Source organism: Sturnus vulgaris, chromosome 4 (assembly GCF_052056855.1).
Source record: "Sturnus vulgaris isolate bStuVul1 chromosome 4, bStuVul1.hap1, whole genome shotgun sequence".
Lineage (NCBI taxonomy): Eukaryota > Metazoa > Chordata > Aves > Passeriformes > Sturnidae > Sturnus > Sturnus vulgaris.
In genome coordinates this window covers 14,704,507-14,725,622 of record NC_142246.1, presented here as the reverse complement: position 1 = coordinate 14,725,622, position 21,116 = coordinate 14,704,507, and the positions used below count along the sequence as shown (strand labels likewise).

Genomic DNA, 21,116 nt, shown 5'->3' with positions numbered 1-21,116 from the left:
GTAGGTCAGTGTGTTCCAAAGTCCTTCAAGGAGAAAAGGATTCACGGAAAGGGAAGTGCCCAATACTGCAATTGGTTAAGACTCAGCTCCTTAGATAAAGAGATAAAAAGATTATTGAGCACAGTGTCAGCTAAACAACACTCATAACATGATCTCTTCTGATCAGTTCATTATTTACTGCTTTTACCAGCATTTTATTCCGAACATTAGTATGTTGAGAAATACTGGACTAAAAACCCACGTGACTTTGCTGAAAATATTTCAACATGTTTGCAATGAATTGCTTATACCTATGAACTCACTAGTTCTAATACATTTAATATCTGCAACATAAGACTTTGTGCGGTTTTCAGTCAGAAAGGCCTGCTGCATTTATTGTGCATTTGACAATGTATTTCGGTGACATTTACTGAACATTGCGATGCTGGTTGACAGTTTTACTGCACTACATGGTGGCTGACAGTTACAGCTTTTGTCAAATCGATGTGCAATCTCCATTTGGCCAAGTGTTCCTGTTTACCTTGAATTGTTGCACAAGCAGATCAGTATGACAGGCAGGTGTTTCTGGTCCATTTGCCTCAGATGTTAAACAAACACACTTAACTTTACTTGTTGGCACAAATGCTGCAAAAGCCTGGGCGCAGATTCCCTGCTGCAGCATATCCAAAAAATAGCTTTCCTAGGACCTTTCTTGATGAGGTCACACTGCAAATCCTGTGTCCAATTCTGTGCTCCCCAATTCAGGAAGGACACTGAAGTGCTGGAGCACATACAGAGAAGGAAAACAAGTCCTGTGAGGAGCAGCTGAGGGAGCTGGAGGAAACTCGAGAGGGACCTTACTGCTCTCTACAAACACCTGAAAGGAGGCTGTAGCCAGGTGAGGCTTAGTCATTTCTCCCAGGCAAATAGCAATAGGACACGAAGACACAGTCTCAAACTGATCCAGGTTGGATCAGTTGCCTAGGTCGGACATTAGAAAGAATTTCTTCACAGGAAGGGTGATTAGACATTGGAATGGGCTGCCCAGGGAAGTGGCGGAGTCACCACCCCTGGAGGTAAGAAAAGACTGAACGTGGTACTGAGTGCCATGGTCTGCCAGACCAGGTGTTCGGTCACAGGTTGGACTCCACGACCTCAGAGGTCTTTTCCAACTTAACTGATTCTGGACTTGTTTTTTACATCCACAAGCTTCTCCCCTGGCGTTGCCAAGGATCGGATCTCAAGTCGCGCGGTACCGCAGCCCACTAGAACGGACCAAATGCCGCACGTCCGAACAGGAGCCGTGGGAGCGACTCCCACAGCGGGAGCTCCGCGGCGGGAGCCGCCCGGGCCCAGGCCGCCCCCCGCGGGACGGGCCGGGGCCAACTGCGCACGCGCGGGGCGGCGGGCGCGGTCACGCGGGGCGAGCGCACGCGCGGTGCGGATGCTCGCTCCGCCGTTCGCGCCGCCGGGAGCGGCGCGGCTCCATGGGGAGAACATGGCTCCCTTCCCCGAGGAGGTGGACGTGTTCTCCGCTCCGCACTGGCGCATGAAGCAGCTCGTGGGGCTCTACTGCGACAAGGTAGACGGGCCGGGGCGGCCCCCGCGCCGCTGCCCCGGGGCGGGAGGGAGGGTTTGGGGAGTGCGCAGCTGTCAGCGCCCCGGCCCCGCCGGTAACTTCTGTCCTGCGCTGCCGCGGGGCTCCCGAGCCCCTCCCGGGCTGCCGGTGCCGCTCCCCGGCGGCGCAGGGCTGGGGCTGCCCTCGCTGCCCTGCCCAGCCGGGCCGGCCGGCGCGGAGGGGCGGCGGTGGCGGCGCGCAGGGAGCGCGCCCGGGCAGCCCGGCAGAGCCGCCCGCGGGCCTGGAGCTCCTGCGCGGGCTGCGAGGCCCGGCCCGGCCCGGCCCGGCCCGGCCGTGTTTGTCAATCAGCCGGGCAGGGCACGGGCGCGGGGCGTGCTGCCCGCTCACGGGCTGCCAGGGACCGCGCTTGCGGTTCTGTGCGCAGCGTTCAGCTGGTGAGTGGCGTAAAGGTACCTTAGGTATGTTATTTTATTTCAAATAGATGTCATTTTGCTCGTGGACAAAAGTAGTTTTTATTCTTGGATCAGGGTGGTTAAGTAATCCAGGCTGATGTGTCACCTGAAAGGCAAACTTCCCTGCAGCAGGTTTGAGTGTTGTGGGAGGCTTTTGGGCAAATACTTCACAGCCAGCACTTCTACTGCAAGAAGTTGTGCCTCTCATCTCCGGGCATAAATGGCTGTTTGGAGATCCAGATTGGCTACAAATATTTAAAAGAAGGGTGAAGTTACATGAAAGGCAGTTTTAGTAGCCTACTGCTGCCAGCAGCATGCTTCCTTCCCGATTTCTACATGCCACCTTGCACTGCTCTGGGATTCACCAGATCCGTTGCTGTGCCTCTTCCATTTGCTGACAGGTTAAAGAAAACGTAGAGCTGTTTTTTTTCAGGATTTGCCGACTGGACAGGCTGAGCACGGGGTCTGGGAGGAGGAGAAGGGGAGACCTTGTGTAGTTTCTTTCATTTTGCCTTTTATCTGAGAGTATATTTGCAATCAACTTAATCTGTGGCATCAGAAAAATTTGCTAAATCGTAATTTGAACGGAAACAAACACATCCACTGACTTCTGGTAGCTGTTTCAGCGTACTGTTGACAGCAATGGAACAGGTTTCATTTAAACCTCCAGATCTTGTAGTCATTTGGGGTTTGTTCCTAAACAGGCATTTTTGTCGCTTTTATTGAGCCTCCCACAAAGTTTTGACCAAATTTGCCATGCCGGATAAAATTTCCTGGGGAGCAATTACTGTTTTCCTAAGTATTGCAAAATTTGATAAAAACTATCCAGGTTGTAATGTTCATAACCTTTCATTTTTTAACAGTTTCTATGCAGGAATTTTCTTGCTCCCTTTTTCCTTTGAATAAGTGCCAACATGAAGGAATGGAACTTCTTAAAAAAAGTGTTCAATTTTACATCCTTTAACCCTATTTCAGAACTTAGGGTCTGTGTCTTGCCTGTGATTTTTATAATGCTAGCTTTGCCCTAAAAAAACGTACAGGTTGTTTTTGAATTTCCTTCTTGTGTAATCGAGGTGCTGCAGTTAGGTAAGTCTGTAGTTCTGCTTACATGGCAATTGTCATCTTCAAAGCCATGCTCTTTGTAAATTTAGTTTGACCTTGAGGGTTTTTTAATTTTGTCAATTATATGTTACTTGTGTTCCTTGAGTTCCATGTACAGTGTAATATAGTTGCTGCTAGTGTCTGAATTTAGCAAATTCCACCAAATGTTAGTGAGGGTGAAATGGGCTCATCCATGCTTTGCTTCTCAGGAGAATAATTACAATGTTTCTGATGGTACTTAAAGTAGGCACTTAAATAATCCTTTAGGACAGAGATAAACAGTTTCTTTTGTTCTTCCAGGACTTCATGTGAGGCAGAACAGTAAATTGGATATTTAAGCTCTTTGGTGCTTTCGGAAAGTTATCCTACTTTTTTAGGTGTTGCTAGCAAAGATCTCACTGTACCTTTGCTGCATTCTTAAATGGCATTTTTACCTGTGTTGTATACTCTGCCCTGAAATTGGATAATATGAGTAATTAGAATTATGTTTAATAAGGAAATCCACACTATTATCAAATCTATCTCCTACTCTGATAGTAAGAAAATTCGTTAAGTGCCCTGAGGGTTTCCCCCCTGTAGGTAGAGGAGTGCTACAGCATACAGTCTTTATAACTAAAATGCTTGTCCTAATGCCTGACGTCATCTTTGCTACAAATAGAGCAGATTCTGTTTTCCCATCTCTAATGAACCGTTCTTCGTTTTCAGACAGATCTTGTGCCGATTTGCAGTTGTGGCCGTGTCCTCCATCTTAGTTATGTGGCATAAGCAAACGGATTCATTCTCCTTCATCACATGGGTCACGCTTGCTGTACCTCAGTGTACTTGTTGCTTTTGTCAGAAATAAGCTGCCATTCTCTAACAGTTTAAGCTATCTGACTGCTGCTGTTATGACTGCCTTCCTCTCTGGCTCCCATCAGTGCTTGAGGTGACTCACAAAGGCTCCAAACTGGCAGAAAACGTTTTTTTTTTTCTGAAGCAGAGTAGGTTTTCCGTTGATGTAGTGCTGCCAGCAAGCACCGGTCAGCCAGTGGGAGGCAGAGAGTGGGACTGTGACAGCCAGCAACTAGATTGACTGAAGCTACTGTGAAACCTCAGCCTAATTATGTCTGTGTTTTCCTGAAATCTTGTGCAGAATGGGACAACGCTGGTGTCGAGTAGAGCAGATTTGTTGTTCTGCAGTTCTTTTTTTAACAGCAGCATACTTGCTTTGTGCTTCTCTAATCCTATGCTTCTCTGAGGACTGATGCTCAAATTCCCTTTCATTTTTCTTTCATTAGACTCCTGTCCTGTATGGAGCAGTATGCACTCATCCAAGTCAGCATGCTGATGTCCAGTGAGGCAGTTTCTGTTGTTGCAGTATGGTCTTGTGTTTTCTGCACTCGAGAATGTGCCACTTGTGTAATACCAGCTTTCCTAGCTGCAAGTATTGTATCTGTCGTAAATGAAGCAACACAGATTTCAGCTGATAATGGAAATCCCATTTTTGTTTGGCTGGAAACTGGTAGCTTGCAGACTCAGTTACTTTGCTGTAAGGCAAAGCAATACCAAAAACCTTAAAGAGGTCATGATCTGTAACATATATAATTTTCCTTTTAAGTAGTTTGGTTATCTTATCAAAGGAAAGTCAGATTCTTTTTTTCTAAACAAATCTATGCTGGCCAGTTGTTACTTCATGTATCTTCAAGATTGGGACTACTCAAGTAGCAGACTCTGGTCTAGGTACAGACTGATTAAATTTTGGCTAGGCCTTCCCCAGAAACAAGACACCTGGTCTTCCAGTATGGGATTTCAAACTTCCTGCTTGCTTGTGGAGTTACTGCAGCCAAAGCATGTTTTCAAATCTTTGTGTTACAGAATTGCCCGGCAAGTTTAGGATGCTTTAGAAATAGGAAAAATGGTTGCACTCTTAAATGCTGTAATGAAGATATCAGTGTTTGATTGCTTGTTCTGATGTCTTTCTGTCTGCCTCTCGAAACTAGTGTGAGACTTCATACTGTGACAGAGTGGATGTAATAACTGGCTGCTGCCGGAAGGGTTAATTGCTGATAATATCCTTTGTGCTTGTCTGGCCCCTTGATGAGCAGCTCGTTCATCTGGGGAACTGAAGCGAAAGGTGATTCAGTAAAACTGGCTCACTAAGAGGTCAAACAAGCTCCAGAACCAGGTTGTCAGTATGGGAGGGAACAGGATGAACCATGGCAGAAGGGAACTGAGCTTTAATAGCTCAGCTTTATTGTGAAACCTTTGGGTGTTTGAGCAAAAACATCTAAGGTCCTTTTGTTTGCCTGACTTCAGTCTCCTGTGAACTCATCTTTCTACAAAGATCTGTGCAGGTCTTTCTCATGGTTCAATAATTGCTTTGGCTCATTCTTCCTGGAAATTTGGATCAATTTTGTAACGTTCTGGTGACTTAAATGCATTGAACTTGCATAAATATTTAACTAGTATTTTTCTTTTCTAGTCTACACTTCTGACTCTTTGCTAAAAATTAATGGCCATAAATATTTCTCCTAATTAATTTTTTCATGCAGACTTGAGCAAAGATGACATTAAGTTTTTCTGTTGTCATCTGCCTTTCCTGTTAAATAGTTGACTTAATCTCTTCTCTTATAATCTGTGTTCTCGGTCCTCCTAATTTGAAGTCTAAATACTGTTATGCACTTACCTTTGGCTTCTGCTGAAGAGAATGAATTGCTTTCATATGTTAAATTTGTGATTTTCTTTTGTTATCTGTAGTACGATGAACCGTTTAGGAGTGAAAAATACTTTGAATGAAGTTGTTTTGGCATTTTAAAGCATTGGACAGGGCATTATATGACCACATTAAGATCATACTTTTTGTGGCAGCCAGGGGGACTGAAATCTGAAAAACTGGACCAATTTTTAACTTAAGACTTACTTTTTCAAAGTGAAATGTTTTTCCCTTGATGGTTTTCAGAACAAGAAAATGCCTATTCCAAGAAGATAAGTGTATCTGTATTTCTAATTAAAAAAATGTTGGTAAAGCTTTTGTTCTCCTTTTGAAATCCTTTTTCAGTATTTCAGTACACTGCCATTCATTTTCCAGTGTTGCTTCAAATAGGTGTGTGTTGATTTAGAAATTCATAGTTTTTGGTTATTCCCAGTTAATGTTCTGTATCATTGAGCATCTGCCTTCACCTGTGTTTAGGATGAAAGAGCTACTTGAAATGTTTAGTCCTAGTAAGTCTGCAAACTTAGGTGGGCTATACTTTCACTGCAGGCAAAAGATGGAAGGAAATTCCTTCACTGATAGAAGGAAATTAAATCTTCTTATTAGCATCCAGAGATAGGTGAGCAGTTTGTCTGTTTCATCAGGGGCTGTACCGGTTTTCTTTCCATCTTAGCTTCAGGATCCTGAATAGTTCAGTGACTTCAGTACCTTCTGGGAAATGGCAGCTTTGAATTTTTTTTTTTTCTGAGGAAGAATATTTTGAAAATGAATCTGGAAGTGGCTGTGTGTTTTAAATATCTACATTTTAAAATAAACGTGTTTTGAGTGCCCACAGGAAGTCTGAAATGAGGGACAACAGTGATAAAATGTGTTTGGGGTTTTAATGAGGTTTTTCAGAGCTGCATAGTAATTTCACTCTTTTTTCAGGATACTTCTAGCACTTGTTGCTACTTTCTCGTAATTACTTTTGTCTATCAAAGCACCTATTTTTTTCTTACTTAACAGATGCTTTTATATATTTTTTTTTTTGCCTGCCGTGGTAGCAGTTATTTCTCCCAAGTAATTACTTACTAACTATTTTTGCCCTTGCATTGTATTAAAAAAGTTTTCTGTTCACCTTTCACATACTGCTGTGATTTTTCAGCCTCTTTCCCAGTCTGCTCTGGAAAGCAGGAACAACCCACCTCTGTCCTTCTCTGCTTTAAGCAACAATTCATTCTCTCACATTCTGTGTTAGGAAAAAAAAAAAGAAACTGATGCCTTCTAAAAATCCACAAACTAATTAGTGTGTATCAGTGTTAGTACAGGTATTGTGCAGCTATTCTAGAATATTCTTTAACTGATTGCATACTGCAAGTTGTAATTCTTGAGACTTGGCTTTTTGCTTTTGCAGTTAGTGACCAAGATGGATTAAGCTGGAGTGGTGACTTTTTCCAGTGCCCACCTTTGTGTTAGAAACTTGTAATGAGACTGGTGAAGGGGTGCAAAGACATTTTTGCTGTGGTTCTGTGTTTTGTGAGTTGCTGCAGTGGGAGATTTCCTTCCTGGGACTTCAAGTGCGACCTCACAGAAGACCAGGCCTTAGTAGGAGCATGTATCCTTGAGGGTGTAAGACAGGAAAGAAGTCTTCCATGGCACGTAGAATACAGGTAGATAAATAAGAGCATAGTTGTGAGTGTTCATCATGGTTTCATTCAAGGCCCTTGTAGCTCATATATTTTGTAGCTTTCTAATTGGTTTAAATTTTTTTTATTCTTTTTTGTTCTCTCTACGTTAAGCTTCTGCCTGTGGAAATCACGTGGTGAAGGAGGCTTAGCTGATTTTATCAGTGCACCTTGAGCTGTGCTTTCTACTGTGAACCCCGAGGGGATCTGATGCTTGTAGAAATTGCATCACTGGAAGTCTTAGTTGAGTTATTCCCATGTCGTTATTCATGTCTCATTGTGAAATGCTCTTCATGATTCAAAACCTGATCTATAGGTGTTCATTAGACAAAACTGACTGTGGATGTAGTACAAGGCAGTGATATGGAAGACACCGATGAAAATGGAAATACAGGAGGTTTTTTCGCTATTCACTTATGCTTGGCATTTATCAGCTTGATCTTAGTCTTTGAAAATAGAATATGAGGTTTTACATTCCCTGTTACCATTGTTCTTTGAAAACAAAATAATTTTGTAATTTCGTGTGCCTGAATCTTGTATCCTTTTGGTTTTGGTTTGTGAGGTTTTTTTGTTTGTTGTTTTTGGCTTTGGTTTTTTGTTTGATTAGCTGAGTTTTTTGAAAAGCTATTTCAAGACTTTAGTGATGCTGCAAAACAACGAGAAGATTAAACAGAGGACGGGGTTGCATCAAGAAGACAGCAACGGAAAGAAGGGCTTTTGAAAGCTTTGGCTTTCTTGTTGAGTTCTGCCACATTCTGTCCTTCCTAACTAATTTAACTAATTATTTTGAGTTGACCCATTGCCCAGAAAAGTGCCCAGGGTAGAAAACTGATTTCTCCCTGATTTAAGGCTTCATACACATAAACAGGTAGGAGTGTGAAGCAGTTCAGCTAATTCTCTTACTGTTCACCTCATATACCTTTACATAAAGAGCCAGCCAAGCAGAGGTGACACTATGGACAGTAATTCTCTTGGCTAGGCTACCTCAGCAGCTGAGTTCTTCCTTGGGGACAATATCAACTGAACTTCTTGGGGGTTCCTAAGAAGGCATGGCTTATAACTGGGTGTTACTAGTTCCAACCAGGTGAAAAATGAACCCAGTAAAAGGCAAAGCTGCTCTCTGGATTAGTACATCAGATGGGTTCATCTTGTAGCTGCATGATTGCTAGCACAGGGAAGCAGCGGGAATGTGCAGTTAGAGGCAGGGCTGCTCCTCTGCTGTGTTTCCTCCCCCATACCCACGCCCTCATTTCCAACAGATTATGCATAACGTGAAACAGCATGCTCTTTACACAGGCACACCATGTTATGGTTTTTGTTCCTCCATTTTCTTGTGCCTGAAATTAGGATAAATACCTCTGCAGAGTTCAGGGTTGCCCTCTGAATTTTAGTGCTACTGCATATGCAGACTTCTAATACCTAAAAATGTTAACAGGGAAAAGATACAGCTGACTAGTAATGCCTGCTCCTTTTTTTCCCTGGTGCTATTCTATTCTAAAAATCAGTTGTTTTTTTTCCATAGAATAGGATCATGGAATATTCTTGAGTTGGAAGGGACCTGTCAGGATCATCGAGTCAAATTCCTGGCCTTGTGCAAGAATCCCAACCCCAAGAGTCACACCATGTGCCTGACAGCATTGTCCAAAAGCTTCTTGAACTGTCAGGTTTGGTGTTGTGACCACTTCCTTGTGGAGCCTGTCCCAGTTCCCAGCCAACTTGTGGGTGAAAAACTTTCCTGATATTTATCCTGATATCTTTTTTCTTTTAATTAGAATGGTCTACCAGCTCCATAATGAAAAATATTCCACTATTTTTTATATTAGTTTTAAATCTAATGATTTAACTAGTGGTAGAAGTCTGGTCTGCATTGGTTATCAGGAATATTATGTCTTTTATTTCATATCCTGTGGCTGTCGGCTGATTGTATAAGCCTTAATGTGGTTATACATGGAAAACCGAATATAAAGGAATGACCAGTCAAAAATGTAACTTGGGATGACACGTGAAAAAGAGCAACAATTGATCAAAAAGACCAGGAAGAGAAAATTGTATTCAATTTTTTTAGATTCCAGACTGAATTTTTAAGGTTAATGGTTGTTCAGAATTCACGTATTGATAGGGGAAACCTTCATTTGAGATTAAGTGGTTTGTGAATTTGTAGCCACATTAGACTTTTTAACCTTGAGAAATTATTCCATTTTAAATTTGTGAAATCTGTACGGAGAGTGGAAAAACAAATTTTTCTGCTCCTATTCTCCTTCCTCATATTTTTTGTAGTTTTCCATCTTGAAGTTGGGAATAGAGATTCTTGTAACTAGGAGCGCTAGTATGCAGCATAGACTTTTTTTACTGCTGTGCTACTCTTATAAGAGCAGTGTACTTTTTCTTTATTCCTCTTTGCTACTTTCTCTTTGTTGGTTCATAGTATGCTTGGAAGGAAGAAGCAAATATTTTTCACTCCTTAAATATATTTTTGGCATAGTTAGTAGGAAAAAACTCTTTCAGTTTAGTTAGTTTAGTAAACTAACATTACTGGAAAACTAATTTCCTTCTCCTAAGAAGACATTTTTCCATATTGGCACACGCATAAAACATTTCCAGAAACCAAGTAAAACACTGTGTTTTGTTTGGTGATTTAATTAGCAGTTTTGAGCTTCCTTATTTATTCACAGCATTGTGGATAGAAATGTCTCTGTCTTCATCAGACAGGAAGTTTCATTTTATTAATGAAAGCACTAAAGCCACGAGGGAGATGCAAGAGTTGAGTGTAGAGTTATTTCAATTGAGTGTCGTGAACATGAAGCACTGTCTAAAGAGCAGTTGCTGTTAATATTGCCAGTATTGGTATCTTGTTCTTAAAGCACAAAAATTAAAAAGTGTGTTTCAGTAACGAAAGATGTACATTTGCTACGAGTCTGTACATTCATCTTGACCATGTTAATGGCTCTGTTATAGTCCAGTAAGTTGGACACTCACCTAAAACTGTCATGTACTTGTCTGAGATTTTTCAAGTATGGCTATGCTTTAATTGCATCATTTATTTTCTTTTAATAAAGGCTTAATAAATAAAGTTTGTACTGAATTTCAAAGCTCCTGGCTACTTCTAGACAATGCCTGCATCAGCCATAAGTCTCTGAAGTATTTCCAGCAGACTTTGTGACACAAAGGACAGTTGCTCGGACTGTTTAGATTACAAATAATTCTTGAATTTCAGGAGCCACTAAAACTGTTGCTCTTGTGGTACTGCTCCTCAATTAGAGTTTGCATTCCAAACACAAAACCAATTGTACTGTAATGTACAGCTGTTTAAATGTAATGTCTTGAGAAGCCCAGAAAGCTCCCAAGTTTCTTGAACACTGATGGCTGTGGTTTAGTGCAGTGTATTTTAAGCTTGTTTAGGGTTCTTATGTGCACCGTGCTTTGTATTTTTGATTAGTCAACAAAATTCCATAATCCAGTCCATTTCCTCCCCCTTGCCATTCTCTGAGTTTGGAGGTGTGTGGTTTTTCTTCTTGCACTACTAAACTCCTGCACTAGTTTTCTGTGTTAGAGCTGGTGAAGAGTGGACCTCGGAATGGAGTAGCTGCTGTCTGTTAATAGTCTTGGTCCCCCATCATGAGACTTCATCAATCCTGGTAATGAAATTACAGGTCTGACCGAGTGACTTTGTTGCTAGGCTACCTGTCCTCTGAAAAGCCAGTTGTTGTCAGCTTTGGCTGACCTTTTTAATACAGTGATTTCTGATTCAAGTATAGTTACTAAACTTCAGTATCCTCTCCACAGGTCCTAATCTGTTGGATATCTGCTAGAAGCCTCAGTATCAGAAGTGAATATACAAGTGCTTCATGTTATAGTGGCTTCTATAACAATCCATTTCTAACAGACATTCTTAAATGGAATGTACAAAGAGATTATTTATTTATTCCAGATTTGTGGATGACAATAAGTAGATCCAACAGAGCATTTTGAGTCTTGAAAAGGCTTTGAGGCAAGATGATAAGATGTTAGTTTTTTATCAGAGCCAATTGAATGATTTGTTTTTAAAGCCAACAGCAGAATACAGTAGATTTTTGTAACTTTCCCATTACCCGCTTCAGCAGTCTTGTTTACATCTTTTAAGTCAATCAAAATGCTAAGCATTTGGGAACATGTGGGATTTTTGGAGGGAAAAGGGTCTTTGGGGACTGCCTCCAGTCACTTTGTAGATCCTTATGGGTAGAGTGAACTGTACCAACACTGTCCTTAATCAGAGGAAAGCCACCTGAGAAGCCACAATTGGTTATTGAGATGTGACTCACAGATGCCAGGAGGTGAGGAGGCTGTCCTGAGGAGTAGCTTCTGTGTCCATTGCCCGTGCTTACTCAGGCTTCTGCTTTTCCTTGTGGGAAGTCAAGCCCTCAGTTTAATGTAGTATCACTGCTCCTAGTGCTGCATTCTCTGGGCATAGTGTAGGATTGAAATGGCTTTTGAAGCCAAGATCTTTCCCCATTAGGGATATATAAAAACATATGCTTCAAATCTTAACAGTGTGTTACAGATAGCAATTTTTTCTGACTTCTGTCAGTACTTGGTCTAAAGTGTATTGGAAAAAAACAACCAACCAAAAAACCCTCTTAAACCTCACTGTGTTTTCTTTCTCTTCTGGGGCTAAGTAACTTTGTCTTTCCATAGTTAGAGTAATTTTGCTCATATGTACAGCATATAATGTACAGTATGCACAGCTGACTTGGAGTTGCATAAGGATTTGGCAGGTGTCCAGCATGTTTCAGTTGCATTTTGCTGGTGGCTGCCAGCAAGTGGCAATGCAATGTCACAATGAGTAAGTACATTTGGGGGTTTTTAATAAAAAACATTTTGCATATCTCATTTTGGAGTTATTTTTGATGTAAGTATTGTGTATGAATATGTATGTCTCAGACTCCCATTTTTTGTAAAACCCATAGATTCCAGAGTCTTTGTAGCTAAGCCACTCCTGAATCTTGTGGTAGCTTGTTTTCTGAGTTGGAGTCTACTTTTAGAATGCTTGGTCTTGTGTACTGCTGCAGACTATGATTCTTGAAGCTGCACATGGAATAAAGCATAAGAATGGAAAAGACCCTGGTTTTCTGCATTCACTGAAGGAAAATGCAGTTTTAAAATATATTGTTGCCAATGGTGACTGTACACATGTAAAAATGGCACTACTGTATTACCTAGAAATTTGATCTGTCTTGATTTGTTGGGTTTTGCTCCATTGGAAACCTTCTCCAATAGCTAATGTAGTTTGTATTCACTGGTAGGACTCATTATTCCTTGTGGATAACACATCCCTAAGGATGGGCTCAGGGGCCTATGTTAATTGCTTTTTGATATGGACAAAAATGTGGATTGGGAAAGGGTCTAAGCCTGTTGGTAATCTGCCAGGCTGGGGAGATTGCATTGACTTCTGCCAGGAAATCCTTCTACATTTGTTTACTTTAGTGTTTCACAAGATTTGGTTTAGGTTGCTTAAATACAACTTTGATTTTACTGTCTTCATTTTATGTTAAAAACTGAAGGTGTTTACCTTTTGTAAGTAAGGAGAGCGATGAATCCCTTGTAGCTAATAGTTATTCTAAGGATTTAACTCGAGTTTGACATGATTTTCATTGGGGTTTTTTGTGAACTTTTCTTTCTTCTAGCTTTCCAAGACCAACTTCTCCAACAACAATGATTTTCGGGCTCTGCTGCAATCTCTTTATGCCACATTCAAGGAATTTAAAATGCACGAGCAGATTGAAAATGAGTGTATCATTGGTTTGCTTCAGCAGCGTAGCCGGACAGTGTACAATGTGCACTCAGACAACAAGCTCTCAGAGATGCTCAGCCTTTTTGAGAAAGGGCTAAAGAATGTAAAGGTATGTAGACTATGAGAGATTGGTGACCTGAAGAAGACATGCTATGATTACATATTAGTTTGCCTTGACTCTTCTTCGTGTTCTCTATGAATAAACTAAGGAGGAAGGAGAAACCTCTATGTTTTTTGTTACTTTCTAGCCCAAAACACACATTCTTTTACCATTTACCACAATTACTGAATTTCTAGTAAAAATTATTTTCAGAGATTTGTGATAGACAGTCTTTGCTGTATAATTTGAGATGTTTTGGAGAGATAGCATGGAAGTTTAAAGACTTTTGCTAACTGGTCAAAAGTTTCTGGCTATAGAAAAAATAGAGGTTTAATTTGTTAGGAAACCTTGAAGATCTCTTTTTTTTGTGACGCCAGCATTGTATTGTCACAAATGGAGATGATATCCAGACTTACAAAAAAAAGCAGCATTGTTTTATTCTGTGACTCATATACTCCTTCCATTAATCTGTAGCTCAGCAGTCCTATTAATGATCTAGTCGTTTCTCCAGCTGGCTTTTTTGACAGTGACTTATATCTAAGTTCTTCTCCAGTAGAATTCTTCTTGAATTCTTCCATGTCTTTCTCTTGGGGTACCCAACTCAACTCCCCCTTCCTGCCTCCTAAGAACTATAGTCTCCAGGAGTCATTTGACAACTCACATAACATTTCTAGTATGTGTGGTCCAGATTTTCAGTAAGAAAAATACTAAATATGCAGTTGATTGGCACTATTTTACCATCTAAGCCTCATTTTGACCTGGGAACCCTACAAATAATTTTTTCCGTCTGTATAATAAACCTTAAATTTTGTCTTGTGTCCATTGACAAATCAGGAAACGAAGGAAAGAGGGAAATTTAACACTTGGCTTTGTGTTACACCTTCTCTGCTAGAATGCTAGTGTTATTCTATTACTTGATTTCTTAAGTGTGCAAAACCAGATTTCTTTAGTTCTCTTGAGATACGTTAACTTCAGTTAACCTTTAACTATTTCTAGGGAGTGGTTAGTTTAATTTAAACTGGTGGCTATAGCTTGTCTCTGCAATAGTCAGGGTTTCCTGATGTTGTAGAAGCTTGAATAGAAAAGCAACATTTACAGTAAGATTTAGGAGGAACTTAAGTATGTTGCAATTGCTGGGCAGCTTTCAGAACCAGCTTCTTTTAAGTGACTCACAGAATAAGCTAACAAATTTGGTACATGAGGTTGGACTAACTTGAACTTTTAAAAGTCAGTTACATCTTTATTTAAGGGTTCTTTTACTTTCCAAAGTAAAAATCTTTACAGCATATCTGACTGTAAATTCTGATTATAATTCGGAAGTTAGAATTTTGAAATAACTAAAGTAAAATGTATTCAGTTAAAAGATGAAGTAGAACTGTTGTATCCTAGAACACTTTATATACAAACCATACAAATACTTAAATTGGTCTTCTACTACTTTGAACTTTGTGTGAGATTGTAGATTGGCAGATTTCAGTCTTTGTTCTAAAGTGAAAATGGGATTAGGCAAATGAATTCATATATGCTAAGAAAATAAATTGGACTTCGGCAGGAAGGGAATTCTTTGCTCTGCCTACTAACAGGCCAGTACAGAGTGTCAGCATCATTAAGTAAACACGTTCTTACCATGAAATAGAGCAAAGCTGCTGCATGCATGGGAAGGGCATAATGGGCTTTCCTTTGAGCCACTACTTTATTAGACAGTTCAATCCTTGGATGACTGGATGAGATTGGGTAACCATTAAGTCTTTGCTTTCTTCTCAGAATGAATATGAACAGCTAAACTATGCGAAACAGCTTAAGGAGAGATTGGAAGCCTTTACCAGGGATTTCCTTCCTCATATGAAAGAGGAAGAGGAGGTGGGTAAAGATTTTCTTAAATGTGATGGAGATTTTCCTTGGGGTTTGGAATAACTGAATAGGGACAAATGGCTTAGAGGTTCATTGCTTTTTCAGTTCTCTGTTTTTATTGCTATGCTGATTTGCATTCAGGACTGTGGTGTCATTGTTCTGTTCTCTGACTGGAAAGTGTCATGTTCTGAAACTGAATATATAGAAAGTTTATGATGAAATTCTAATTCTTGAAAAAATTGATAACAAAAGTCCATTGCACCTGGGATTTGTTTGCAGCAAGTAGCTAAAATGGATATGTAGCAAAACGTAAATGAGAAAAGAGAGGCCCTGTAAACCAGTGCTTCATGACTCAAACTGACACTCCCAAACAGCTTCTGACCTATATTTGAAACATAGACTAGTACTGCCAGTCTGATGATTTATGGGTATCCAAAAACTGGGAAGCATCTTCTGAAGTCTGTCCATTGGAAGTCTTTTCTCATGTTTTTCTTCCTTGCTATTTTGCTTTCCATGTGAGTACCTTGATAAATTATATACGTTAAGCAACTTGAATCCCTTCTCTGTTATGGTGGGGAAAACAATAAAAACAGCTTGCCTGATACTGTGCAGTGTTCTGTTAGAAAGCAGGGGGTTAGAATTTAAAACTTCTGTGGTCCTGTCCTTAGGTTCACTTAATGTATAACATGTTTTACTTGGAGAGAATTTGAAATAGGAAATTGTGTGTTGGTAGGTCTGTGTAGCATTGTTGACTATTTCTGTCAGCACCAGATTTTTTTCCCCTTTTTCCTTTATGTTAGGTTTTTCAGCCAATGTTGATGGAATACTTTACTTATGAAGAGCTGAAAGACATTAAGAAGAAAGTAATTGCACAGCACTGCTCACAGAAAGAGGCTGCAGAATTCAGAGGTCTCAGTAAGTGGAATCAAGCAGAAGAACTTCAGAAGGTCTTTAAATATTCTGTGGATGAGAAGGCAGATCAAGGTGAAGTATCTAATTCAAGTAACTTTCAAACTGCAGGTTTTTATCTAAAAAGCCACACCAGTGATATACCTAAAGTTATGTACAGTCAGACAGAGTAGTTCTTATAAAATGGGCATATCTGCAAACCAGTTTTGAAATTTCAGAAACTTCGTTTGATACGGGCATCTTGGCAGGTTGTAATGTAGATAATACTTCACTGTTTATCTGTTCTCAACATTCTTCTGCTCCCTTCCCTCCCATGTTAATATTTGATGCAATAAACTGATGGAAAATGTAATTAACTTCTAATTTCATGTGTCCATCGAAATAATATTTTCTATTTGCAGACTGCATTTCATTCTTGGTTTTTAGGACAGCTTTGTGAGCTTTTTGTGTTGATGTTTTAATAACACAGAATAGTTATCTAAGTGACAATATTTCAAATTAAAAACATTTACCTTCCCACCTCCACTACCTATGAGAAAGGACCTGTGAGTGTAGAGTATTGCAAGTGAATGAATGTGTGGAGCATGTGAATAGGTCAGATGAAATGTGTGTTCTGAAAGTGTATATTTATTTTGCATTTCTCTCTAACTACATTTTCTGGTGAAACTTAGAATAAATGGATAACTACTAAAGTAGACTTCAGACTTGTTTTATAACTGCTGAATCAGCCTAAGTTGTCAGTATTTACAGTTTTCACTTCTAACAAAAAAGAATTGATGCCCCAAGGAAGGAGAGTTAAGGTACCAAAGGTGTAATGCTGGTGTGACTGATACGTAGAGTGAGCTATCATAGACTTGGTTTGTGATGTTGATAAGACGTGCTGCTCTCGTTAGAAAAACTTGACAAATTACTCTGTAATCAGATTTTTTTATGAAACTTGACTTCTCTGAACTACTCAACTGGTCGTTTTCTGCCCTCCAGGTGAAGCCTTCAGAAAAGATCATGGTCCATTCTGTGAAATACTATTGAGTCTTTACAGATGAATGTGATAGATGTAGCTTTGTGACATTACTTGCTGTTAAATCTAGCTGGAATAGCAGTTTTGGGACAGCAGTAATTCTGCAATTGTTGTGTTTTAGACTTCAGAAGAGAAGAGTATGTGTCTTGCATTCATTTTTTAGAAAGGGAAGAAAGTAACATAGCTTGCAGTCCTGTGCAGGCTTAATTGCATTTTCCTGTGAATTCTCTGTAGTTCATGTGGCAACATGCTAGTTGTACAAATACATTGATTCATCAAGTGAAACTGTATTTAATTTTTTTTTTTAAGTGGCAATAGCTTATCACATGGTAAAGTTTACATTATGCTCACTTTTCAAGCTTCTTTGCAAAAAACAATCTGATGCTTGTCTCTCTACAGAAGTTCTAGGCACTTTAGAAGTAAAACCCCATTATTTGTAAGTAAAGCCTGCTATTTCAAAGGACTCCTGAAAACTCCTTTAAAATATTTTTTTCAAGAAAATTGTTCTGAAACAAAACATGAAAAATCTCTCAAAACAGCCAAAGGCCACACTAACGAAAACTCTGAATTTGTTATTTTATATAGTTTGCAGCTCTCTTCACAGTATGGCGATCAGGGAGAGCTGTTGGAAATAGTTCCTACTGCTGTCCATTGAAGTATTAATTACAGTGGTCAAATTTTAGTCTCTCATCTATTACTTAGTATTACTTTATGGCCTGAATGGTTCATTACCATTCAGAAATTAAAATTGTCAATGCTAGCAGCTCAAGCTAGAAATAAAATTCAAGCCAGGTGCAAAGAGTTGAGCATGAACTTTTCTGTGTCCCAGTCAAGAGGCTGAGCGCTTCCAGCGAGAGTGGTCCCAGCTGGTAGGTTCTGCGTGCTAGTACTGTTTCCTGGGAATGTGGCAGACCAGGTACAGATACCATCTGCAACAGAAGGCATTTTTCTTAAAGCATTTCATTTATAGCAGGTATGGCTTTCATCTTTCTGTGGTTGAGTAGCATTAATTTACTTTTTTTTTTTGAATGAATGAGCCAGATGAGAAAGTGGTAAACAGACAACTGAGCTGGTTTGTTGTTGTTGCTCAAGGTGTTGTTACAGTGAAAGCTTTTTAAAGCCAAACCAATACCTTTCTTTAACAGTTGTTAAATTTTTTTCAGACACATTTTTTTTTCATTGTTCTAGTCAAAATGTGTGTTCCACTACTATTATTAAAGCTGTGAGGCTTCACTTAACACACACTTTCTGTATTTCAGAAACCGAAGTAACAGGGCACACCACAAATATTACTAATCTCCCTCCTGAAGTAATGGTGACCATTTTCAGTTACCTTAACCCCCAAGAGTTATGTCAGTGTAGTCAAGTAAACACTGAATGGTCACAGTTGGCTAAAACTGGATCTCTGTGGAAACATCTTTACCCTGTTCGCTGGGCCAGAGGTAAGTTACATTTAGCTCCTTTGAGAGCACATCAATTATCAGAATTTTTGAGCCTGTAAAAAAGAGTATTTTAGTATAGGTTGAGCCTGACAGCTGAGCATGTGAGGTGTACTTTTCTGACAAGGATAACATCCTGAAACTTCATTTGGTGTTAAAAATCCCCAAAACATACTTCCGTCTTGTAGAATGAAGAAACTAGAAGTTGTCTTGGTTGAAACTCATGAGTACATTTTGTATTCAGTTTGCCTAGTTTTACTGAGGTAAAACCCCCCCTTTTTTTGCTTGTACGAATGCTAATACATTCACTAATACAACATCTGAATTATTTAATAATCTAAGGAGTTCTGAATTATAAATGTTGCTGTTACACTTGCATCAGTAAAATTATTTTCTTAGGTTACTAGGTAGAAATGAAATGCATAACTGCAGAAAGGACATTCAAAATAAGTGGAGTTCTAATGTTTCCTCACGATCTAGTCAAGCTTCAAGGAAAACTGAATGTTTAGTTTTAGTATTGGTTTTTTAGGTATATTACTTCAGTAACTTCTACTGCAGTAAGGATTTTTTAAAAACCTTTTTTCCTCAAACTCTTTTGTTAATTAGAATTTCCTATTGAGAAGTAGGACCTTTGCAAAAGTACCTGTTCAAATAGGCAAAACACTCTGTATTCCAGTGAGGCCAGTTACAAGTCATCAGAGTGTATTTGTAGCTTTCTGTCTATGTCTATATTTATGTGAGTATTAAAGAATCACTGGAATATGGAACTGTAGGCTTCACAGTGCTGCCACATCAGTGTAGTTCAGTAAAAGGAGAAAGTCTATGCTGTTTAATAAGTCTTTGTATGCCTTTAAGATTTCAAGAGAGAAAGCTGTGTTTACAGCTGTGTTTATATAACTTACATAACTTAGCTTTAGAGATACATAAAAATTAAAAATTTCATTATGGCTTCTAAAATTTGTACAAGGCAGAGAGGAATTAAATAACTTTTTGATCTGAATTTTTTTTTTTTTGGTAAATTTTCCTGAAAACGGTAGTTTGGTTCCTGAGCTTCTAAAGACTGAGCAGAGAGGCTCCAAGGTTCAAATTCTTAAATTTGCATTTGCAACATAGTTGTCTTGATAATTCAGTGCTACACACACACACAAAAAAAATATAATTGGCAACTGCTTAAAATGAGTGATTTAAACCTGGTTTGGCACAACAGGAAGCTGGTCTCATGATCTACTGTTTGTACTACCACAGTTGTTTGTGCAGAAGTGCTCCATACTGGGTAGAGGCTTCTCAGATGGGATTTACTGCTACAGAGAGGGGAAAAGAATTGTAGTTTTATGTAGGCTTAGTTAAATTTTTAACTTTTTTCCCCCTTCCTAGAACACAGAAGGTTTCTGAGGCTTCTTATGTAATATGAAGGTGGGTTAAAGATGATGAGAAATGTTAGCAAAACTTCACAGTTGACAGTTAATTAGGATTTCACTGTCATTGTGTTATTCATAGAAGAAACCTTGTTCTTTTAGATTACTACTCAATAGGAGTTGCTCTTGCTCTAGGAAGAATAGGGTTCCCCCCTGTTATCAGTTAAATAAGGTGGTCTGTTTGTCAGCCTGTCTACATCAAGGGAGGCAGCAGAGGTGCTTATCCTGAGCCCAGTACTGCCGTGTATCCAAACCAGAAGTAAATTAATGCCTGTGCAGTAACCCTGAGGGGGAAAGGGTGTTCCACCAACTAAAACAGCAGAGCTGTTGCTGATCTTCACATTCATCCAGATGTTCTAAGAAATGATTGTGTATTGATTTGAATCACAGATATGTTACAAGTACTGTGTAGCTGTTTTAAGTAGGATACTTTAGGAATTTGGTTTTTGTGATCTTGGAGTTGTCGTGTGCAGGGACTAAAACCAGGCTGGTTAACTATATATATGTGATATTCCAGAGGAAAAGAGAGATGTCTTTAACCAAGTGTTACACTAAATGCTGATGAATAATTTATTTACCAGAAGGGACTTGAGCACCTAGACAGTCCAAATATTCTGTGATTGTTTCCATTATTTTTGTGATCATATTGGTCCCTACTAAGCAAATAATAACAGCAGGCATGTCTCAGCCATAATAGGCTGTGAGATCTGGAATGGTACTGAAACTGTTCCAAGAATGTTTTGAAGCTTAAGGATAAGCAAAGAATTATCTTAAGATTTAGTCCAGTCTTAGTTGAGATGAATTCGAAATTCATTTATGTCTCTTAAATCAGGTCACAGGATACTGAAAATTTATCAGTGCTAACTTCTGCTGCAGTGGGAATTTCTTATTAAATTTTTTTCCTTCTTTTTGGGGGGTGGTGGTGAGCAGGTGATTGGTATAGTGGTCCTGCGGCAGATACTGAGACAGAACCTGATGAGGAATGGGTGAAAAATAGAAAAGATGAAAGTCGTGCTTTCCAGGAATGGGATGAAGATGCTGACATAGATGAATCTGGTAGGTAAAATTTATTTCGGTGAAGTGTTATTTTTTTTCCTGAAGATGATATAACTATAAGAAACAAGCTGAGTGGAAAAAAAAGGGAGATGAA

General features: G+C 39.5%; 1 protein-coding gene across 1 annotated transcript in view; it reads left to right on the top strand.

Moving 5' to 3' along the window:
* Positions 1 to 1,393: 1,393 nt before the first annotated feature.
* FBXL5 (F-box and leucine rich repeat protein 5) overlaps positions 1,394 to 21,116 on the top strand; it is a 34,095-nt gene continuing 14,372 nt past the window's right edge. Inside the window, exons 1-6 of the mRNA XM_014883194.2 lie at positions 1,394 to 1,561; positions 13,128 to 13,343; positions 15,099 to 15,194; positions 15,986 to 16,169; positions 18,372 to 18,554; positions 20,897 to 21,022. Of these exons, the coding sequence (XP_014738680.1) occupies positions 1,424 to 1,561; positions 13,128 to 13,343; positions 15,099 to 15,194; positions 15,986 to 16,169; positions 18,372 to 18,554; positions 20,897 to 21,022 (943 nt within the window). The 5' untranslated portion in view covers positions 1,394 to 1,423. The remainder of the gene's footprint in view (positions 1,562 to 13,127; positions 13,344 to 15,098; positions 15,195 to 15,985; positions 16,170 to 18,371; positions 18,555 to 20,896; positions 21,023 to 21,116) is intronic.